The following is a 25,041-nucleotide window of genomic DNA, read 5'->3' on the forward strand; positions in this document are numbered from 1 at the left end:
AATAACACTGACCACCCCAAGGTAATATACTACTGCTCTAATAACACTGACCACCCCAAGGTAATATACTACTGCTCTAATAACACTGACCACCCCAAGGTAATATACTACTGCTCTAATAACACTGACCACCCCAAGGTAATATACTACTGCTCTAATAACACTGACCACCCCAAGGTAATATACTACTATACTACTGCTCTAATAACACTGACCACCCCAAGGTAATATACTACTGCTCTAATAACACTGACCACCCCAAGGTAATATACTACTGCTCTAATAACACTGACCACCCCAAGGTAATATACTACTGCTCTAATAACACTGACCACCCCAAGGTAATATACTACTGCTCTAATAACACTGACCACCCCAAGGTAATATACTACTGCTCTAATAACACTGACCACCCCAAGGTAATATACTACTGCTCTAATAACACTGACCACCCCAAGGTAATATACTACTGCTCTAATAACACTGACCACCCCAAGGTAATATACTACTGCTCTAATAACACTGACCACCCCAAGGTAATATACTACTGCTCTAATAACACTGACCACCCCATGGTAATATACTACTGCTCTAATAACACTGACCACCCCAAGGTAATATACTACTGCTCTAATAACACTGACCACCCCAAGGTAATATACTACTGCTCTAATAACACTGACCACCCCAAGGTAATATACTACTGCTCTAATAACACTGACCACCCCAAGGTAATATACTACTGCTCTAATAACACTGACCACCCCAAGGTAATATACTACTGCTCTAATAACACTGACCACCCCAAGGTAATATACTACTGCTCTAATAACACTGACCACCCCAAGGTAATATACTACTGCTCTAATAACACTGACCACCCCAAGGTAATATACTACTGCTCTAATAACACTGACCACCCCAAGGTAATATACTACTGCTCTAATAACACTGACCACCCCAAGGTAATATACTACTGCTCTAATAACACTGACCACCCCAAGGTAATATACTACTGCTCTAATAACACTGACCACCCCAAGGTAATATACTACTGCTCTAATAACACTGACCACCCCAAGGTAATATACTACTGCTCTAATAACACTGACCACCCCAAGGTAATATACTACTGCTCTAATAACACTGACCACCCCAAGGTAATATACTACTGCTCTAATAACACTGACCACCCCAAGGTAATATACTACTGCTCTAATAACACTGACCACCCCAAGGTAATATACTACTGCTCTAATAACACTGACCACCCCAAGGTAATATACTACTGCTCTAATAACACTGACCACCCCAAGGTAATATACTACTGCTCTAATAACACTGACCACCCCAAGGTAATATACTACTGCTCTAATAACACTGACCACCCCAAGGTAATATACTACTGCTCTAATAACACTGACCACCCCAAGGTAATATACTACTGCTCTAATAACACTGACCACCCCAAGGTAATATACTACTGCTCTAATAACACTGACCACCCCAAGGTAATATACTACTGCTCTAATAACACTGACCACCCCAAGGTAATATACTACTGCTCTAATAACACTGACCACCCCAAGGTAATATACTACTGCTCTAATAACACTGACCACCCCAAGGTAATATACTACTGCTCTAATAACACTGACCACCCCAAGGTAATATACTACTGCTCTAATAACACTGACCACCCCAAGGTAATATACTACTGCTCTAATAACACTGACCACCCCAAGGTAATATACTACTGCTCTAATAACACTGACCACCCCAAGGTAATATACTACTGCTCTAATAACACTGACCACCCCAAGGTAATATACTACTGCTCTAATAACACTGACCACCCCAAGGTAATATACTACTGCTCTAATAACACTGACCACCCCAAGGTAATATACTACTGCTCTAATAACACTGACCACCCCAAGGTAATATACTACTGCTCTAATAACACTGACCACCCCAAGGTAATATACTACTGCTCTAATAACACTGACCACCCCAAGGTAATATACTACTGCTCTAATAACACTGACCACCCCAAGGTAATATACTACTGCTCTAATAACACTGACCACCCCAAGGTAATATACTACTGCTCTAATAACACTGACCACCCCAAGGTAATATACTACTGCTCTAATAACACTGACCACCCCAAGGTAATATACTACTGCTCTAATAACACTGACCACCCCAAGGTAATATACTACTGCTCTAATAACACTGACCACCCCAAGGTAATATACTACTGCTCTAATAACACTGACCACCCCAAGACCTACTGCTCTAATAACACTGACCACCCCAAGTAATATACTACTGCTCTAATAACACTGACCACCCCAAGGTAATATACTACTGCTCTAATAACACTGACCACCCCAAGGTAATATACTACTGCTCTAATAACACTGACCACCCCAAGGTAATATACTACTGCTCTAATAACACTGACCACCCCAAGGTAATATACTACTGCTCTAATAACACTGACCACCCCAAGGTAATATACTACTGCTCTAATAACACTGACCACCCCAAGGTAATATACTACTGCTCTAATAACACTGACCACCCCAAGGTAATATACTACTGCTCTAATAACACTGACCACCCCAAGGTAATATACTACTGCTCTAATAACACTGACCACCCCAAGGTAATATACTACTGCTCTAATAACACTGACCACCCCAAGGTAATATACTACTGCTCTAATAACACTGACCACCCCAAGGTAATATACTACTGCTCTAATAACACTGACCACCCCAAGGTAATATACTACTGCTCTAATAACACTGACCACCCCAAGGTAATATACTACTGCTCTAATAACACTGACCACCCCAAGGTAATATACTACTGCTCTAATAACACTGACCACCCCAAGGTAATATACTACTGCTCTAATAACACTGACCACCCCAAGGTAATATACTACTGCTCTAATAACACTGACCACCAAGGTAATATACTACTGCTCTAATAACACTGACCACCCCAAGGTAATATACTACTGCTCTAATAACACTGACCACCCCAAGGTAATATACTACTGCTCTAATAACACTGACCACCCCAAGGTAATATACTACTGCTCTAATAACACTGACCACCAAGGTAATATACTACTGCTCTAATAACACTGACCACCCCAAGGTAATATACTACTGCTCTAATAACACTGACCACCAAGGTAATATACTACTGCTCTAATAACACTGACCACCCCAAGGTAATATACTACTGCTCTAATAACACTGACCACCCCAAGGTAATATACTACTGCTCTAATAACACTGACCACCCCAAGGTAATATACTACTGCTCTAATAACACTGACCACCCCAAGGTAATATACTACTGCTCTAATAACACTGACCACCCCAAGGTAATATACTACTGCTCTAATAACACTGACCACCCCAAGGTAATATACTACTGCTCTAATAACACTGACCACCCCAAGATAATATACTACTGCTCTAATAACACTGACCACCAAGGTAATATACTACTGCTCTAATAACACTGACCACCCCAAGGTAATATACTACTGCTCTAATAACACTGACCACCCCAAGGTAATATACTACTGCTCTAATAACACTGACCACCCCAAGGTAATATACTACTGCTCTAATAACACTGACCACCCCAAGGTAATATACTACTGCTCTAATAACACTGACCACCCCAAGGTAATATACTACTGCTCTAATAACACTGACCACCCCAAGGTAATATACTACTGCTCTAATAACACTGACCACCCCAAGGTAATATACTACTGCTCTAATAACACTGACCACCCCAAGGTAATATACTACTGCTCTAATAACACTGACCACCCCAAGGTAATATACTACTGCTCTAATAACACTGACCACCCCAAGGTAATATAATACTGCTCTAATAACACTGACCACCCCAAGATAATATACTACTGCTCTAATAACACTGACCACCAAGGTAATATACTACTGCTCTAATAACACTGACCACCCCAAGGTAATATACTACTGCTCTAATAACACTGACCACCCCATGGTAATATACTACTGCTCTAATAACACTGACCACCCCAAGGTAATATACTACTGCTCTAATAACACTGACCACCCCAAGGTAATATACTACTGCTCTAATAACACTGACCACCCCAAGGTAATATACTACTGCTCTAATAACACTGACCACCCCAAGGTAATATACTACTGCTCTAATAACACTGACCACCCCAAGGTAATATACTACTGCTCTAATAACACTGACCACCCCAAGGTAATATACTACTGCTCTAATAACACTGACCACCCCAAGGTAATATACTACTGCTCTAATAACACTGACCACCCCAAGGTAATATACTACTGCTCTAATAACACTGACCACCCCAAGGTAATATACTACTGCTCTAATAACACTGACCACCCAAGGTAATATACTACTGCTCTAATAACACTGACCACCCCAAGGTAATATACTACTGCTCTAATAACACTGACCACCCCAAGGTAATATACTACTGCTCTAATAACACTGACCACCCCAAGGTAATATACTACTGCTCTAATAACACTGACCACCCCAAGGTAATATACTACTGCTCTAATAACACTGACCACCAAGGTAATATACTACTGCTCTAATAACACTGACCACCAAGGTAATATACTACTGCTCTAATAACACTGACCACCCCAAGGTAATATACTACTGCTCTAATAACACTGACCACCCCAGGTAATATACTACTGCTCTAATAACACTGACCACCCCAAGGTAATATACTACTGCTCTAATAACACTGACCACCCCAAGGTAATATACTACTGCTCTAATAACACTGACCACCCCAAGGTAATATACTACTGCTCTAATAACACTGACCACCCCAAGGTAATACACTACTGCTCTAATAACACTGACCACCCCAAGGTAATATACTACTGCTCTAATAACACTGACCACCCCAAGGTAATATACTACTGCTCTAATAACACTGACCACCCCAAGGTAATATACTACTGCTCTAATAACACTGACCACCCCAAGGTAATATACTACTGCTCTAATAACACTGACCACCCCAAGGTAATATACTACTGCTCTAATAACACTGACCACCCCAAGGTAATATACTACTGCTCTAATAACACTGACCACCCCAAGGTAATATACTACTGCTCTAATAACACTGACCACCCCAAGGTAATATACTACTGCTCTAATAACACTGACCACCCCAAGGTAATATACTACTGCTCTAATAACACTGACCACCCCAAGGTAATATACTACTGCTCTAATAACACTGACCACCCCAAGGTAATATACTACTGCTCTAATAACACTGACCACCCCAAGGTAATATACTACTGCTCTAATAACACTGACCACCCCAAGGTAATATACTATATACTACCACTCTAATAACACTGACCACCCCAAGGTAATATACTACTGCTCTAATAACACTGACCACCCCAAGGTAATATACTACTGCTCTAATAACACTGACCACCCCAAGGTAATATACTACTGCTCTAATAACACTGACCACCCCAAGGTAATATACTACTGCTCTAATAACACTGACCACCCCAAGGTAATATACTACTGCTCTAATAACACTGACCACCCCAAGGTAATATACTACTGCTCTAATAACACTGACCACCCCAAGGTAATATACTACTGCTCTAATAACACTGACCACCCCAAGGTAATATACTACTGCTCTAATAACACTGACCACCCCAAGGTAATATACTACTGCTCTAATAACACTGACCACCCCAAGGTAATATACTACTGCTCTAATAACACTGACCACCCCAAGGTAATATACTACTGCTCTAATAACACTGACCACCCCAAGGTAATATACTACTGCTCTAATAACACTGACCACCCCAAGGTAATATACTACTGCTCTAATAACACTGACCACCCCAAGGTAATATACTACTGCTCTAATAACACTGACCACCCCAAGGTAATATACTACTGCTCTAATAACACTGACCACCCCAAGATAATATACTACTGCTCTAATAACACTGACCACCAAGGTAATATACTACTGCTCTAATAACACTGACCACCCCAAGGTAATATACTACTGCTCTAATAACACTGACCACCCCAAGGTAATATACTACTGCTCTAATAACACTGACCACCCCAAGGTAATATACTACTGCTCTAATAACACTGACCACCCCAAGGTAATATACTACTGCTCTAATAACACTGACCACCCCAAGGTAATATACTACTGCTCTAATAACACTGACCACCCCAAGGTAATATACTACTGCTCTAATAACACTGACCACCCCAAGGTAATATACTACTGCTCTAATAACACTGACCACCCCAAGGTAATATACTACTGCTCTAATAACACTGACCACCCCAAGGTAATATACTACTGCTCTAATAACACTGACCACCCCAAGGTAATATACTACTGCTCTAATAACACTGACCACCCCAAGGTAATATACTACTGCTCTAATAACACTGACCACCCCAAGGTAATATACTACTGCTCTAATAACACTGACCACCCCAAGGTAATATACTACTGCTCTAATAACACTGACCACCCCAAGGTAATATACTACTGCTCTAATAACACTGACCACCCCAAGGTAATATACTACTGCTCTAATAACACTGACCACCACCCAAGGTAATATACTACTGCTCTAATAACACTGACCACCCCAAGGTAATATACTACTGCTCTAATAACACTGACCACCCCAAGGTAATATACTACTGCTCTAATAACACTGACCACCCCAAGGTAATATACTACTGCTCTAATAACACTGACCACCCCAAGGTAATATACTACTGCTCTAATAACACTGACCACCCCAAGGTAATATACTACTGCTCTAATAACACTGACCACCCCAAGGTAATATACTACTGCTCTAATAACACTGACCACCCCAAGGTAATATACTACTGCTCTAATAACACTGACCACCCCAAGGTAATATACTACTGCTCTAATAACACTGACCACCCCAAGGTAATATACTACTGCTCTAATAACACTGACCACCCCAAGGTAATATACTACTGCTCTAATAACACTGACCACCCCAAGGTAATATACTACTGCTCTAATAACACTGACCACCCCAAGGTAATATACTACTGCTCTAATAACACTGGGACCACCCCAAGGTAATATACTACTGCTCTAATAACACTGACCACCCCAAGGTAATATACTACTGCTCTAATAACACTGACCACCCCAAGGTAATATACTACTGCTCTAATAACACTGACCACCCCAAGGTAATATACTACTGCTCTAATAACACTGACCACCCCAAGGTAATATACTACTGCTCTAATAACACTGACCACCCCAAGGTAATATACTACTGCTCTAATAACACTGACCACCCCAAGGTAATATACTACTGCTCTAATAACACTGACCACCCCAAGGTAATATACTACTGCTCTAATAACACTGACCACCCCAAGATAATATACTACTGCTCTAATAACACTGACCACCAAGGTAATATACTACTGCTCTAATAACACTGACCACCCCAAGGTAATATACTACTGCTCTAATAACACTGACCACCCCAAGGTAATATACTACTGCTCTAATAACACTGACCACCCCATGGTAATATACTACTGCTCTAATAACACTGACCACCCCAAGGTAATATACTACTGCTCTAATAACACTGACCACCCCAAGGTAATATACTACTGCTCTAATAACACTGACCACCCCAAGGTAATATACTACTGCTCTAATAACACTGACCACCCCATGGTAATATACTACTGCTCTAATAACACTGACCACCCCAAGGTAATATACTACTGCTCTAATAACACTGACCACCCCAAGATAATATACTACTGCTCTAATAACACTGACCACCAAGGTAATATACTACTGCTCTAATAACACTGACCACCCCAAGGTAATATACTACTGCTCTAATAACACTGACCACCAAAGGAATATACTACTGCTCTAATAACACTGACCACCCCAAGGTAATATACTACTGCTCTAATAACACTGACCACCCCAAGGTAATATACTACTGCTCTAATAACACTGACCACCCCAAGGTAATATACTACTGCTCTAATAACACTGACCACCCCAAGGTAATATACTACTGCTCTAATAACACTGACCACCCCAAGGTAATATACTACTGCTCTAATAACACTGACCACCCCAAGGTAATATACTACTGCTCTAATAACACTGACCACCCCAAGGTAATATACTACTGCTCTAATAACACTGACCACCCCAAGGTAATATACTACTGCTCTAATAACACTGACCACCCCAAGGTAATATACTACTGCTCTAATAACACTGACCACCCCAGGTAATATACTACTGCTCTAATAACACTGACCACCCCAAGGTAATATACTACTGCTCTAATAACACTGACCACCCCAAGGTAATATACTACTGCTCTAATAACACTGACCACCCCAAGGTAATATACTACTGCTCTAATAACACTGACCACCCCAAGGTAATATACTACTGCTCTAATAACACTGACCACCCCAAGGTAATATACTACTGCTCTAATAACACTGACCACCAAGGTAATATACTACTGCTCTAATAACACTGACCACCCCAAGGTAATATACTACTGCTCTAATAACACTGACCACCCCAAGGTAATATACTACTGCTCTAATAACACTGACCACCCCAAGGTAATATACTACTGCTCTAATAACACTGACCACCCCAAGGTAATATACTACTGCTCTAATAACACTGACCACCCCAAGGTAATATACTACTGCTCTAATAACACTGACCACCCCAAGGTAATATACTACTGCTCTAATAACACTGACCACCCCAAGGTAATATACTACTGCTCTAATAACACTGACCACCCCAAGGTAATATACTACTGCTCTAATAACACTGACCACCCCAAGGTAATATACTACTGCTCTAATAACACTGACCACCAAGGTAATATACTACTGCTCTAATAACACTGACCACCCCAAGGTAATATACTACTGCTCTAATAACACTGACCACCCCAAGGTAATATACTACTGCTCTAATAACACTGACCACCCCAAGGTAATATACTACTGCTCTAATAACACTGACCACCCCAAGGTAATATACTACTGCTCTAATAACACTGACCACCCCAAGGTAATATACTACTGCTCTAATAACACTGACCACCAAGGTAATATACTACTGCTCTAATAACACTGACCACCCAAGGTAATATACTACTGCTCTAATAACACTGACCACCCCAGGTAATATACTACTGCTCTAATAACACTGACCACCCCAAGGTAATATACTACTGCTCTAATAACACTGACCACCCCAAGGTAATATACTACTGCTCTAATAACACTGACCACCCCAAGGTAATATACTACTGCTCTAATAACACTGACCACCCCAAGGTAATATACTACTGCTCTAATAACACTGACCACCCCAAGGTAATATACTACTGCTCTAATAACACTGACCACCCCAAGGTAATATACTACTGCTCTAATAACACTGACCACCCCAAGGTAATATACTACTGCTCTAATAACACTGACCACCCCAAGGTAATATACTACTGCTCTAATAACACTGACCACCCCAAGGTAATATACTACTGCTCTAATAACACTGACCACCCCAAGGTAATATACTACTGCTCTAATAACACTGACCACCCCAAGGTAATATACTACTGCTCTAATAACACTGACCACCCCAAGGTAATATACTACTGCTCTAATAACACTGACCACCCCAAGGTAATATACTACTGCTCTAATAACACTGACCACCCCAAGGTAATATACTACTGCTCTAATAACACTGACCACCCCAAGGTAATATACTACTGCTCTAATAACACTGACCACCCCATGGTAATATACTACTGCTCTAATAACACTGACCACCCCAAGGTAATATACTACTGCTCTAATAACACTGACCACCCCAAGGTAATATACTACTGCTCTAATAACACTGACCACCCCAAGGTAATATACTACTGCTCTAATAACACTGACCACCCCAAGGTAATATACTACTGCTCTAATAACACTGACCACCCCAAGGTAATATACTACTGCTCTAATAACACTGACCACCCCAAGGTAATATACTACTGCTCTAATAACACTGACCACCAAGGTAATATACTACTGCTCTAATAACACTGACCACCCCAAGGTAATATACTACTGCTCTAATAACACTGACCACCCCATGGTAATATACTACTGCTCTAATAACACTGACCACCCCAAGGTAATATACTACTGCTCTAATAACACTGACCACCCCATGGTAATATACTACTGCTCTAATAACACTGACCACCCCAGGTAATATACTACTGCTCTAATAACACTGACCACCCCAAGGTAATATACTACTGCTCTAATAACACTGACCACCCTAATAACACTGTAATATACTACTGCTCTAATAACACTGACCACCCCAAGGTAATATACTACTGCTCTAATAACACTGACCACCCCAAGGTAATATACTACTGCTCTAATAACACTGACCACCCCAAGGTAATATACTACTGCTCTAATAACACTGACCACCCCAAGGTAATATACTACTGCTCTAATAACACTGACCACCCCATGGTAATATACTACTGCTCTAATAACACTGACCACCCCAAGGTAATATACTACTGCTCTAATAACACTGACCACCCCAAGGTAATATACTACTGCTCTAATAACACTGACCACCCCAAGGTAATATACTACTGCTCTAATAACACTGACCACCCCAAGGTAATATACTACTGCTCTAATAACACTGACCACCCCAAGGTAATATACTACTGCTCTAATAACACTGACCACCCCAAGGTAATATACTACTGCTCTAATAACACTGACCACCCCAAGGTAATATACTACTGCTCTAATAACACTGACCACCAAGGTAATATACTACTGCTCTAATAACACTGACCACCCCAAGGTAATATACTACTGCTCTAATAACACTGACCACCCCAAGGTAATATACTACTGCTCTAATAACACTGACCACCCCAAGGTAATATACTACTGCTCTAATAACACTGACCACCCCAAGGTAATATACTACTGCTCTAATAACACTGACCACCCCAAGACCACCCCAAGGTAATATACTACTGCTCTAATAACACTGACCACCCCAAGGTAATATACTACTGCTCTAATAACACTGACCACCCCAAGGTAATATACTACTGCTCTAATAACACTGACCACCCCAAGGTAATATACTACTGCTCTAATAACACTGACCACCCCAAGGTAATATACTACTGCTCTAATAACACTGACCACCCCAAGGTAATATACTACTGCTCTAATAACACTGACCACCCCAAGGTAATATACTACTGCTCTAATAACACTGACCACCCCAAGGTAATATACTACTGCTCTAATAACACTGACCACCCCAAGGTAATATACTACTGCTCTAATAACACTGACCACCCCAAGGTAATATACTACTGCTCTAATAACACTGACCACCCCAAGGTAATATACTACTGCTCTAATAACACTGACCACCCCAAGGTAATATACTACTGCTCTAATAACACTGACCACCCCAAGGTAATATACTACTGCTCTAATAACACTGACCACCCCAAGGTAATATACTACTGCTCTAATAACACTGACCACCCCAAGGTAATATACTACTGCTCTAATAACACTGACCACCCCAAGGTAATATACTACTGCTCTAATAACACTGACCACCCCAAGGTAATATACTACTGCTCTAATAACACTGACCACCCCAAGGTAATATACTACTGCTCTAATAACACTGACCACCCCAAGGTAATATACTACTGCTCTAATAACACTGACCACCCCAAGGTAATATACTACTGCTCTAATAACACTGACCACCCCAAGGTAATATACTACTGCTCTAATAACACTGACCACCCCAAGGTAATATACTACTGCTCTAATAACACTGACCACCCCAAGGTAATATACTACTGCTCTAATAACACTGACCACCCCAAGGTAATATACTACTGCTCTAATAACACTGACCACCCCAAGGTAATATACTACTGCTCTAATAACACTGACCACCCCAAGGTAATATACTACTGCTCTAATAACACTGACCACCCCAAGGTAATATACTACTGCTCTAAGGACCACCCCAAGGTAATATACTACTGCTCTAATAACACTGACCACCCCAAGGTAATATACTACTGCTCTAATAACACTGACCACCCCAAGGTAATATACTACTGCTCTAATAACACTGACCACCCCAAGGTAATATACTACTGCTCTAATAACACTGACCACCCCAAGGTAATATACTACTGCTCTAATAACACTGACCACCCCAAGGTAATATACTACTGCTCTAATAACACTGACCACCCCAAGGTAATATACTACTGCTCTAATAACACTGACCACCCCAAGGTAATATACTACTGCTCTAATAACACTGACCACCCCAAGGTAATATACTACTGCTCTAATAACACTGACCACCCCAAGGTAATATACTACTGCTCTAATAACACTGACCACCCCAAGGTAATATACTACTGCTCTAATAACACTGACCACCCCAAGGTAATATACTACTGCTCTAATAACACTGACCACCCCAAGGTAATATACTACTGCTCTAATAACACTGACCACCCCAAGGTAATATACTACTGCTCTAATAACACTGACCACCCCAAGGTAATATACTACTGCTCTAATAACACTGACCACCCCAAGGTAATATACTACTGCTCTAATAACACTGACCACCCCAAGGTAATATACTACTGCTCTAATAACACTGACCACCCCAAGGTAATATACTACTGCTCTAATAACACTGACCACCCCAAGGTAATATACTACTGCTCTAATAACACTGACCACCCCAAGGTAATATACTACTGCTCTAATAACACTGACCACCCCAAGGTAATATACTACTGCTCTAATAACACTGACCACCCCAAGGTAATATACTACTGCTCTAATAACACTGACCACCCCAAGGTAATATACTACTGCTCTAATAACACTGACCACCCCAAGGTAATATACTACTGCTCTAATAACACTGACCACCCCAAGGTAATATACTACTGCTCTAATAACACTGACCACCCCAAGGTAATATACTACTGCTCTAATAACACTGACCACCCACCCCAAGGTAATATACTACTGCTCTAATAACACTGACCACCCCAAGGTAATATACTACTGCTCTAATAACACTGACCACCCCAAGGTAATATACTACTGCTCTAATAACACTGACCACCCCAAGGTAATATACTACTGCTCTAATAACACTGACCACCCCAAGGTAATATACTACTGCTCTAATAACACTGACCACCCCAAGGTAATATACTACTGCTCTAATAACACTGACCACCCCAAGGTAATATACTACTGCTCTAATAACACTGACCACCCCAAGGTAATATACTACTGCTCTAATAACACTGACCACCCCAAGGTAATATACTACTGCTCTAATAACACTGACCACCCCAAGGTAATATACTACTGCTCTAATAACACTGACCACCCCAAGGTAATATACTACTGCTCTAATAACACTGACCACCCCAAGGTAATATACTACTGCTCTAATAACACTGACCACCCCAAGGTAATATACTACTGCTCTAATAACACTGACCACCCTACTGCTCTAATAACAAGGTAATATACTACTGCTCTAATAACACTGACCACCCCAAGGTAATATACTACTGCTCTAATAACACTGACCACCCCAAGGTAATATACTACTGCTCTAATAACACTGACCACCCCAAGGTAATATACTACTGCTCTAATAACACTGACCACCCCAAGGTAATATACTACTGCTCTAATAACACTGACCACCCCAAGGTAATATACTACTGCTCTAATAACACTGACCACCCCAAGGTAATATACTACTGCTCTAATAACACTGACCACCCCAAGGTAATATACTACTGCTCTAATAACACTGACCACCCCAAGGTAATATACTACTGCTCTAATAACACTGACCACCCCAAGGTAATATACTACTGCTCTAATAACACTGACCACCCCAAGGTAATATACTACTGCTCTAATAACACTGACCACCCCAAGGTAATATACTACTGCTCTAATAACACTGACCACCCCAAGGTAATATACTACTGCTCTAATAACACTGACCACCCCAAGGTAATATACTACTGCTCTAATAACACTGACCACCCCAAGGTAATATACTACTGCTCTAATAACACTGACCACCCCAAGGTAATATACTACTGCTCTAATAACACTGACCACCCCAAGGTAATATACTACTGCTCTAATAACACTGACCACCCCAAGGTAATATACTACTGCTCTAATAACACTGACCACCCCAAGGTAATATACTACTGCTCTAATAACACTGACCACCCCAAGGTAATATACTACTGCTCTAATAACACTGACCACCCCAAGGTAATATACTACTGCTCTAATAACACTGACCACCCCAAGGTAATATACTACTGCTCTAATAACACTGACCACCCCAAGGTAATATACTACTGCTCTAATAACACTGACCACCCAAGGTAATATACTACTGCTCTAATAACACTGACCACCCCAAGGTAATATACTACTGCTCTAATAACACTGACCACCCCAAGGTAATATACTACTGCTCTAATAACACTGACCACCCCAAGGTAATACACTACTGCTCTAATAACACTGACCACCCCAAGGTAATATACTACTGCTCTAATAACACTGACCACCAAGGTAATATACTACTGCTCTAATAACACTGACCACCCCAAGGTAATATACTACTGCTCTAATAACACTGACCACCCCAAGGTAATATACTACTGCTCTAATAACACTGACCACCCCAAGGTAATATACTACTGCTCTAATAACACTGACCACCCCAAGGTAATATACTACTGCTCTAATAACACTGACCACCCCAAGGTAATATACTACTGCTCTAATAACACTGACCACCCCAAGGTAATATACTACTGCTCTAATAACACTGACCACCCCAAGGTAATATACTACTGCTCTAATAACACTGACCACCCCAAGGTAATATACTACTGCTCTAATAACACTGACCACCCCAAGGTAATATACTACTGCTCTAATAACACTGACCACCCCAAGGTAATATACTACTGCTCTAATAACACTGACCACCCCAAGGTAATATACTACTGCTCTAATAACACTGACCACCCCAAGGTAATATACTACTGCTCTAATAACACTGACCACCCCAAGGTAATATACTACTGCTCTAATAACACTGACCACCCCAAGGTAATATACTACTGCTCTAATAACACTGACCACCCCAAGGTAATATACTACTGCTCTAATAACACTGACCACCCCAAGGTAATATACTACTGCTCTAATAACACTGACCACCCCAAGATAATATACTACTGCTCTAATAACACTGACCACCCCAAGGTAATATACTACTGCTCTAATAACACTGACCACCCCAAGGTAATATACTACTGCTCTAATAACACTGACCACCCCAAGGTAATATACTACTGCTCTAATAACACTGACCACCCCAAGGTAATATACTACTGCTCTAATAACACTGACCACCCCAAGGTAATATACTACTGCTCTAATAACACTGACCACCCCAAGGTAATATACTACTGCTCTAATAACACTGACCACCCCAAGGTAATATACTACTGCTCTAATAACACTGACCACCCCAAGGTAATATACTACTGCTCTAATAACACTGACCACCCCAAGGTAATATACTACTGCTCTAATAACACTGACCACCCCAAGGTAATATACTACTGCTCTAATAACACTGACCACCCCAAGGTAATATACTACTGCTGCTCTAATAACACTGACCACCAAGGTAATATACTACTGCTCTAATAACACTGACCACCCCAAGGTAATATACTACTGCTCTAATAACACTGACCACCCCAGGTAATATACTACTGCTCTAATAACACTGACCACCCCAAGGTAATATACTACTGCTCTAATAACACTGACCACCCCAAGGTAATATACTACTGCTCTAATAACACTGACCACCCCAAGGTAATATACTACTGCTCTAATAACACTGACCACCAAGGTAATATACTACTGCTCTAATAACACTGACCACCCCAAGGTAATATACTACTGCTCTAATAACACTGACCACCCCAAGGTAATATACTACTGCTCTAATAACACTGACCACCCCAAGGTAATATACTACTGCTCTAATAACACTGACCACCCCAAGGTAATATACTACTGCTCTAATAACACTGACCACCCCAAGGTAATATACTACTGCTCTAATAACACTGACCACCCCAAGGTAATATACTACTGCTCTAATAACACTGACCACCCCAGGTAATATACTACTGCTCTAATAACACTGACCACCCCAAGGTAATATACTACTGCTCTAATAACACTGACCACCCCAAGATAATATACTACTGCTCTAATAACACTGACCACCAAGGTAATATACTACTGCTCTAATAACACTGACCACCCCAAGGTAATATACTACTGCTCTAATAACACTGACCACCCAAGGTAATATACTACTGCTCTAATAACACTGACCACCCCAAGGTAATATACTGCTACTGCTCTAATAACACTGACCACCCCAAGGTAATATACTACTGCTCTAATAACACTGACCACCCCAAGGTAATATACTACTGCTCTAATAACACTGACCACCCCAAGGTAATATACTACTGCTCTAATAACACTGACCACCCCAAGGTAATATACTACTGCTCTAATAACACTGACCACCCCAAGGTAATATACTACTGCTCTAATAACACTGACCACCCCATGGTAATATACTACTGCTCTAATAACACTGACCACCCCAAGGTAATATACTACTGCTCTAATAACACTGACCACCCCAAGATAATATACTACTGCTCTAATAACACTGACCACCAAGGTAATATACTACTGCTCTAATAACACTGACCACCCCAAGGTAATATACTACTGCTCTAATAACACTGACCACCACAAGGTAATATACTACTGCTCTAATAACACTGACCACCCCAAGGTAATATACTACTGCTCTAATAACACTGACCACCCCAAGGTAATATACTACTGCTCTAATAACACTGACCACCCCAAGGTAATATACTACTGCTCTAATAACACTGACCACCCAAGGTAATATACTACTGCTCTAATAACACTGACCACCCCAAGGTAATATACTACTGCTCTAATAACACTGACCACCCCAAGGTAATATACTACTGCTCTAATAACACTGACCACCCCAAGGTAATATACTACTGCTCTAATAACACTGACCACCAAGGTAATATACTACTGCTCTAATAACACTGACCACCCCAAGGTAATATACTACTGCTCTAATAACACTGACCACCCCAAGGTAATATACTACTGCTCTAATAACACTGACCACCAAGGTAATATACTACTGCTCTAATAACACTGACCACCCCAAGGTAATATACTACTGCTCTAATAACACTGACCAACCCAAGGTAATATACTACTGCTCTAATAACACTGACCACCAAGGTAATATACTACTGCTCTAATAACACTGACCACCAAGGTAATATACTACTGCTCTAATAACACTGACCACCCCAAGGTAATATACTACTGCTCTAATAACACTGACCACCAAGGTAATATACTACTGCTCTAATAACACTGACCACCCCAAGGTAATATACTACTGCTCTAATAACACTGACCACCCCAAGGTAATATACTACTGCTCTAATAACACTGACCACCCCAAGGTAATATACTACTGCTCTAATAACACTGACCAACCCAAGGTAATATACTACTGCTCTAATAACACTGACCACCAAGGTAATATACTACTGCTCTAATAACACTGACCACCCCAAGGTAATATACTACTGCTCTAATAACACTGACCACCCCAAGGTAATATACTACTGCTCTAATAACACTGACCACCCCAAGGTAATATACTACTGCTCTAATAACACTGACCACCCCAAGGTAATATACTACTGCTCTAATAACACTGACCACCAAGGTAATATACTACTGCTCTAATAACACTGACCACCCCAAGGTAATATACTACTGCTCTAATAACACTGACCAACCCAAGGTAATATACTACTGCTCTAATAACACTGACCACCAAGGTAATATACTACTGCTCTAATAACACTGACCACCCCAAGGTAATATACTACTGCTCTAATAACACTGACCACCCCAAGGTAATATACTACTGCTCTAATAACACTGACCACCCCAAGGTAATATACTACTGCTCTAATAACACTGACCACCCCAAGGTAATATACTACTGCTCTAATAACACTGACCACCAAGGTAATATACTACTGCTCTAATAACACTGACCACCAAGGTAATATACTACTGCTCTAATAACACTGACCACCCCAAGGTAATATACTACTGCTCTAATAACACTGACCACCAAGGTAATATACTACTGCTCTAATAACACTGACCACCCCAAGGTAATATACTACTGCTCTAATAACACTGACCACCCCAAGGTAATATACTACTGCTCTAATAACACTGACAACCCCAAGATAATACACTACTGCTCTAATAACACTGACCACCCAAGGTAATATACTACTGCTCTAATAACACTGACCACCAAGGTAATACACTACTGCTCTAATAACACTGACCACCCCAAGGTAATATACTACTGCTCTAATAACACTGACCACCCCAAGGTAATATACTACTGCTCTAATAACACTGACCACCCCAAGGTAATATACTACTGCTCTAATAACACTGACCACCCCAAGGTAATATACTACTGCTCTAATAACACTGACCACCCCAAGGTAATATACTACTGCTCTAATAACACTGACCACCCCAAGGTAATATACTACTGCTCTAATAACACTGACCACCCCAAGGTAATATACTACTGCTCTAATAACACTGACCACCCCAAGGTAATATACTACTGCTCTAATAACACTGACCACCCCAAGGTAATATACTACTGCTCTAATAACACTGACCACCCCAAGGTAATATACTACTGCTCTAATAACACTGACCACCCCAAGGTAATATACTACTGCTCTAATAACACTGACCACCCCAAGGTAATATACTACTGCTCTAATAACACTGACCACCCCAAGGTAATATACTACTGCTCTAATAACACTGACCACCCCAAGGTAATATACTACTGCTCTAATAACACTGACCACCCCAAGGTAATATACTACTGCTCTAATAACACTGACCACCCCAAGATAATATACTACTGCTCTAATAACACTGACCACCCCAAGGTAATATACTACTGCTCTAATAACACTGACCACCCCAAGGTAATATACTACTGCTCTAATAACACTGACCACCAAGGTAATATACTACTGCTCTAATAACACTGACCACCCCAAGGTAATATACTACTGCTCTAATAACACTGACCACCCCAAGGTAATATACTACTGCTCTAATAACACTGACCACCCCAAGGTAATATACTACTGCTCTAATAACACTGACCACCCCAAGATAATATACTACTGCTCTAATAACACTGACCACCCCAAGATAATATACTACTGCTCTAATAACACTGACCACCCCAAGATAATATACTACTGCTCTAATAACACTGACCACCAAGGTAATATACTACTGCTCTAATAACACTGACCACCCCAAGGTAATATACTACTGCTCTAATAACACTGACCACCCCAAGGTAATATACTACTGCTCTAATAACACTGACCACCCCATGGTAATATACTACTGCTCTAATAACACTGACCACCCCAAGGTAATATACTACTGCTCTAATAACACTGACCACCCCATGGTAATATACTACTGCTCTAATAACACTGACCACCCCATGGTAATATACTACTGCTCTAATACTACTACTGCTCTAATAACACTGACCACCCCATGGTAATATACTACTGCTCTAATAACACTGACCACCCCAAGGTAATATTAATACTGCTCTAATAACACTGACCACCCCAAGATAATATACTACTGCTCTAATAACACTGACCACCAAGGTAATATACTACAGCTCTAATAACACTGACCACCCCAAGGTAATATACTACTGCTCTAATAACACTGACCACCAAGGTAATATACTACTGCTCTAATAACACTGACCACCCCAAGATAATATACTACTGCTCTAATAACACTGACCACCCCAAGATAATATACTACTGCTCTAATAACACTGACCACCCCAAGATAATATACTACTGCTCTAATAACACTGACCACCAAGGTAATATACTACTGCTCTAATAACACTGACCACCCCAAGGTAATATACTACTGCTCTAATAACACTGACCACCCCATGGTAATATACTACTGCTCTAATAACACTGACCACCCCATGGTAATATACTACTGCTCTAATAACACTGACCACCCCAAGGTAATATACTACTGCTCTAATAACACTGACCACCCCATGGTAATATACTACTGCTCTAATAACACTGACCACCCCATGGTAATATACTACTGCTCTAATAACACTGACCACCCCATGGTAATATACTACTGCTCTAATAACACTGACCACCCCAAGGTAATATTAATACTGCTCTAATAACACTGACCACCCCAAGATAATATACTACTGCTCTAATAACACTGACCACCAAGGTAATATACTCCTGCTCTAATAACACTGACCACCCCAAGGTAATATACTACTGTTATAATAACACTGACCAACACAAGGTAATACACTACTGCTCTAATAACACTGACCAACCCAAGGTAATATACTACTGCTCTAATAACACTGACCACCCCAAGGTAATATACTACTGCTCTAATAACACTGACCACCCCAAGGTAATATACTACTGCTCTAATAACACTGACCAACCCAAGGTAATATACTACTGCTCTAATAACACTGACCACCCCAAGGTAATACACTACTGCTCTAATAACACTGACCACCCCAAGGTAATACACTACTGCTCTAATAACACTGACCACCCCAAGATAATATACTACTGATCTAATAACACTGACCACCCCAAGGTAATATACTACTGCTCTAATAACACTGACCACCCCAAGATAATATACCACTGCTCTAATAACACTGACCACCCCAAGGTAATATACTACTGCTCTAATAACACTGACCACCCCAAGGTAATATACTACTGCTCTAATAACACTGACCACCCCAAGGTAATACACTACTGCTCTAATAACACTGACCAACCCAAGATAGTATACTACTGCTGTAATAACACTGACCACCAAGGTAATATACTACTGCTGTAATAACACTGACCAACCCAAGATAGTATACTACTGCTGTAATAACACTGACCACCAAGGTAATATACTACTGCTGTAATAACACTGACCAACCCAAGATAGTATACTACTGCTCTAATAACACTGACCAACCCAAGATAGTATACTACTGCTGTAATAACACTGACCACCAAGGTAGTATATTACTGCTGTAATAACACTGACCAACCCAAGATAGTATACTACTGCTGTAATAACACTGACCAACCCAATATAGTATACTACTGCTCTAATAACACTGACCATCCCAAGATAGTATACTACTGCTGTAATAACACTGACCACCAAGGTAATATACTACTGCTCTAATAACACTGACCAACCCAAGATAGTATACTACTGCTGTAATAACACTGACCACCAAGGTAATATACTACTGCTCTAATAACACTGACCACCAAGGTAATATACTACTGCTGACCACCCCAAGGTAATAACACACTGACCAACCCAAGATAGTATACTACTGCTGTAATAACACTGACCACCAAGATAGTATACTACTGCTGTAATAACACTGACCAACTCAATGTAAAATACTACTGTTATAATAACACTGACCACAGTGTAAGGAGTAGGACTGATTCTCTGTGTTGTTCATACTCTAGGTTCTCCACACTCAACTGATAGACCAACACTGACCACAGAGTGAGAGATGATAACTACTCTGACAATAAGGCTCACGTTTTCAGTTCATTCAACCTTTATCTATACAGGTTACTGTCATTAATGGCAGCAGTCAACAAAGTTGAATTTAAACTGAAACATTTCTGTACATTATTTAGGATTGTGATGTTCTGACCATGATATCTGACTGTTGTTAACCCTGTAGGTACTGGTATTAACCATGATATCTGACTGTTGTTAACCCTGTAGGTACTGGTATTAACCATGATATCTGACTGTTGTTAACCCTGTAGGTACTGGTATTAACCATGATATCTGACTGTTTTTAACCCTGTAGGTACTGGTATTAACCATGATATCTGACTGTTGTTAACCCTGTAGGTACTGGTATTAACCATGATATCTGACTGTTGTTAACCCTGTAGGTACTGGTATTAACCATGATATCTGACTGTTATTAACCCTGTAGGTACTGGTATTAACCATGATATCTGACTGTTGTTAACCCTGTAGGTACTGTTATTAACCATTATATCTGACTGTTGGTAACCCTGTAGGTACTGGTATTAACCATGATATCTGACTGTTGTTAACCCTGTAGGTACTGGTATTAACCATGATATCTGACTGTTGTTAACCCTGTAGGTACTGGTATTAACCATGATATCTGACTGTTGTTAACCCTGTAGGTACTGGTATTAACCATGATATCTGACTGTTGTTAACCCTGTAGGTACTGCTATTAACCATGATATCTGACTGTTGTTAACCCTGTAGGTACTGGTATTAACCATGATATCTGACTGTTTTTAACCCTGTAGGTACTGGTATTAACCATGATATCTGACTGTTGTTAACCCTGTAGGTACTGGTATTAACCATGATATCTGACTGTTGTTAACCCTGTAGGTACTGGTATTAACCATGATATCTGACTGTTGTTAACCCTGTAGGTACTGGTATTAACCATGATATCTGACTGTTTTTAACCCTGTAGGTACTGGTATTAACCATGATATCTGACTGTTTTTAACCCTGTAGGTACTGGTATTAACCATGATATCTGACTGTTTTTAACCCTGTAGGTACTGGTATTAACCATGATATCTGACTGTTGTTAACCCTGTAGGTACTGGTATTAACCATGATATCTGACTGTTGTTAACCCTGTAGGTACTGGTATTAACCATGATATCTGACTGTTGTTAACCCTGTAGGTACTGGTATTAACCATGATATCTGACTGTTGTTAACCCTGTAGGTACTGGTATTAACCATGATATCTGACTGTTGTTAACCCTGTAGGTACTGGTATTAACCATGATATCTGACTGTTGTTAACCCTGTAGGTACTGGTATTAACCATGATATCTGACTGTTGTTAACCCTGTAGGTACTGCTATTAACCATGATATCTGACTGTTGTTAACCCTGTAGGTACTAGTATTAACCATGATATCTGACTGTTGTTTACCCTGTAGGTACTGATATTAACCATGATATCTGACTGTTTTTAACCCTGTAGGTACTGGTCTCAACCATGATATCTGTCTGTTTTTATCCCTGAAGGTACTGGTCTCCACATCAGCCTGATAATCGTGGTCGCAAACCAGAATATGGTGATGAGGACTGTGTTCAGATACAAAAAGATCAGAGTCCTCGAAAGTCATGGAATGCCCTATCATGTCGCAGCAAACTCAACTGGGTCTGTGAGAAAGTGCTTTAACATCACCATGACAACATACTGTAACACATACAGTAGCCTACAGTGCACACAACTTTCTCCTTCATTCTCTCACACACACACACACACACACACACACACACACACACACACACACACACACACACACACACACACACACACACACACACACACACACACACACACACACACACACACACACACACACACACACACACACACACACACACACACCTATTGTTGTATTTGTTTGTGGTATCATATGAATAAAAGTCCTACTTATTTCCTGTTTGTAACTTCCTGTGTACCAGTAGTTATGTTTCACACATCATCATGTTCAACATGAATTCAGTACATTTGACTTTGTGCATTCACATAACTTCCCATTCAAATATATTCTGCAGATATTTACATGCTCCAATTTAGGCCTGGTGATGACATTCTCAACAGTACCAAACAACCATTACATACACTGTAGGAGGTGACTGTATCACCAATCGATGAGTGTAGTAGAGATATCAAAGGATATTACTAAATAATAGTCTAATAATAGTCAGTCTATGTTGTCAAGTTACATATAAGCACAATATCAAATGCTCATATTTGATTGTTGTTCCCCGAAATGGGTCCCAAAAGAGGGAAGGGAAGTGGATATTTTCAGTGGTTCAACCAGCTATCACTCAAACTCACTGGTTAAGCATACCCACCCTCAATATCCGCATAGTGCAATCTTGTGGTGTAAAATCTATTGTCTGGACATTATAATGACCCATGTTTGTAGTCCTGGACCTCCTGAACATGTTGATGTATATTTGGGAGTAAACAGAGGGTCCAAATCAGCAGAAAGGTGAAAGGAAGGAGGAGTTCTGGAAACTCCCTGAATTATCTTGGGGCTGTTACATATGATATTTAATATATCAAATCAAATCAAATTTATTTGTATAGCCCTTCTTACATCAGCTGATATCTCAAAGTGCTGTACAGAAAAACCAGCCTAAAACCCCAAACAGCAAGCAATGCAGGTGTAGAAGCACGGTGGCTAGGAAAAACTCCCTAGAAAGGTCAAAACCTAGGAAGAAACCTAGAGAGGAACCAGGCTATGTGGGGTGGCCAGTCCTCTTCTGGCTGTG

General features: G+C 40.5%; 1 protein-coding gene across 23 annotated transcripts; it reads left to right on the forward strand.

Annotated features, from left to right (window-relative positions):
• Nucleotides 1-427: 427 nt before the first annotated feature.
• Nucleotides 428-20,973, forward strand: LOC127907995 (putative uncharacterized protein DDB_G0282133). Of its 23 annotated transcripts, XM_052464896.1 has the most exons (8): nt 428-614; nt 3,991-4,068; nt 7,619-7,852; nt 9,907-10,023; nt 10,256-10,411; nt 19,916-20,071; nt 20,513-20,629; nt 20,669-20,973. In XM_052464896.1, the coding sequence occupies exons 1-8, from the start codon at nt 573-575 to the stop codon at nt 20,843-20,845; spliced, it is 1,077 nt and encodes a 358-aa protein (XP_052320856.1). In that variant the 5' UTR covers nt 428-572; the 3' UTR covers nt 20,846-20,973. The 23 variants fall into 23 exon arrangements, 13 of the variants coding, with proteins under 13 accessions (XP_052320856.1, XP_052320858.1, XP_052320860.1 ...); XM_052464898.1 differs by lacking the exon at nt 19,916-20,071 and adding an exon at nt 10,651-10,728 and having other exon boundaries at nt 20,552-20,973; XM_052464900.1 differs by lacking the exon at nt 19,916-20,071 and adding an exon at nt 16,945-17,022 and having other exon boundaries at nt 20,552-20,973.
• The last annotated feature ends 4,068 nt before the right edge of the window (nt 20,974-25,041 follow it).

Source organism: Oncorhynchus keta, chromosome 16, assembly GCF_023373465.1.
Source record: "Oncorhynchus keta strain PuntledgeMale-10-30-2019 chromosome 16, Oket_V2, whole genome shotgun sequence".
NCBI classification, from domain to species: Eukaryota; Metazoa; Chordata; class Actinopteri; order Salmoniformes; family Salmonidae; genus Oncorhynchus; species Oncorhynchus keta.

Excerpts from the sequence above, each read along its gene's own strand:
- LOC127907995 (XM_052464893.1), top strand. The coding sequence starts at position 573 with ATGGTAATATACTACTGCTCTAATAACACTGACCACCCCAAG. Across the intron at positions 10,024-10,255 it reads ATAACACTGACCACCCCAAG|GTAATATACTACTGCTCTAA; the intron begins GTAATATACTAC and ends CTGACCACCAAG. Across the intron at positions 20,072-20,512 it reads ATAACACTGACCACCCCATG|GTAATATACTACTGCTCTAA; the intron begins GTAATATACTAC and ends CTGACCACCAAG.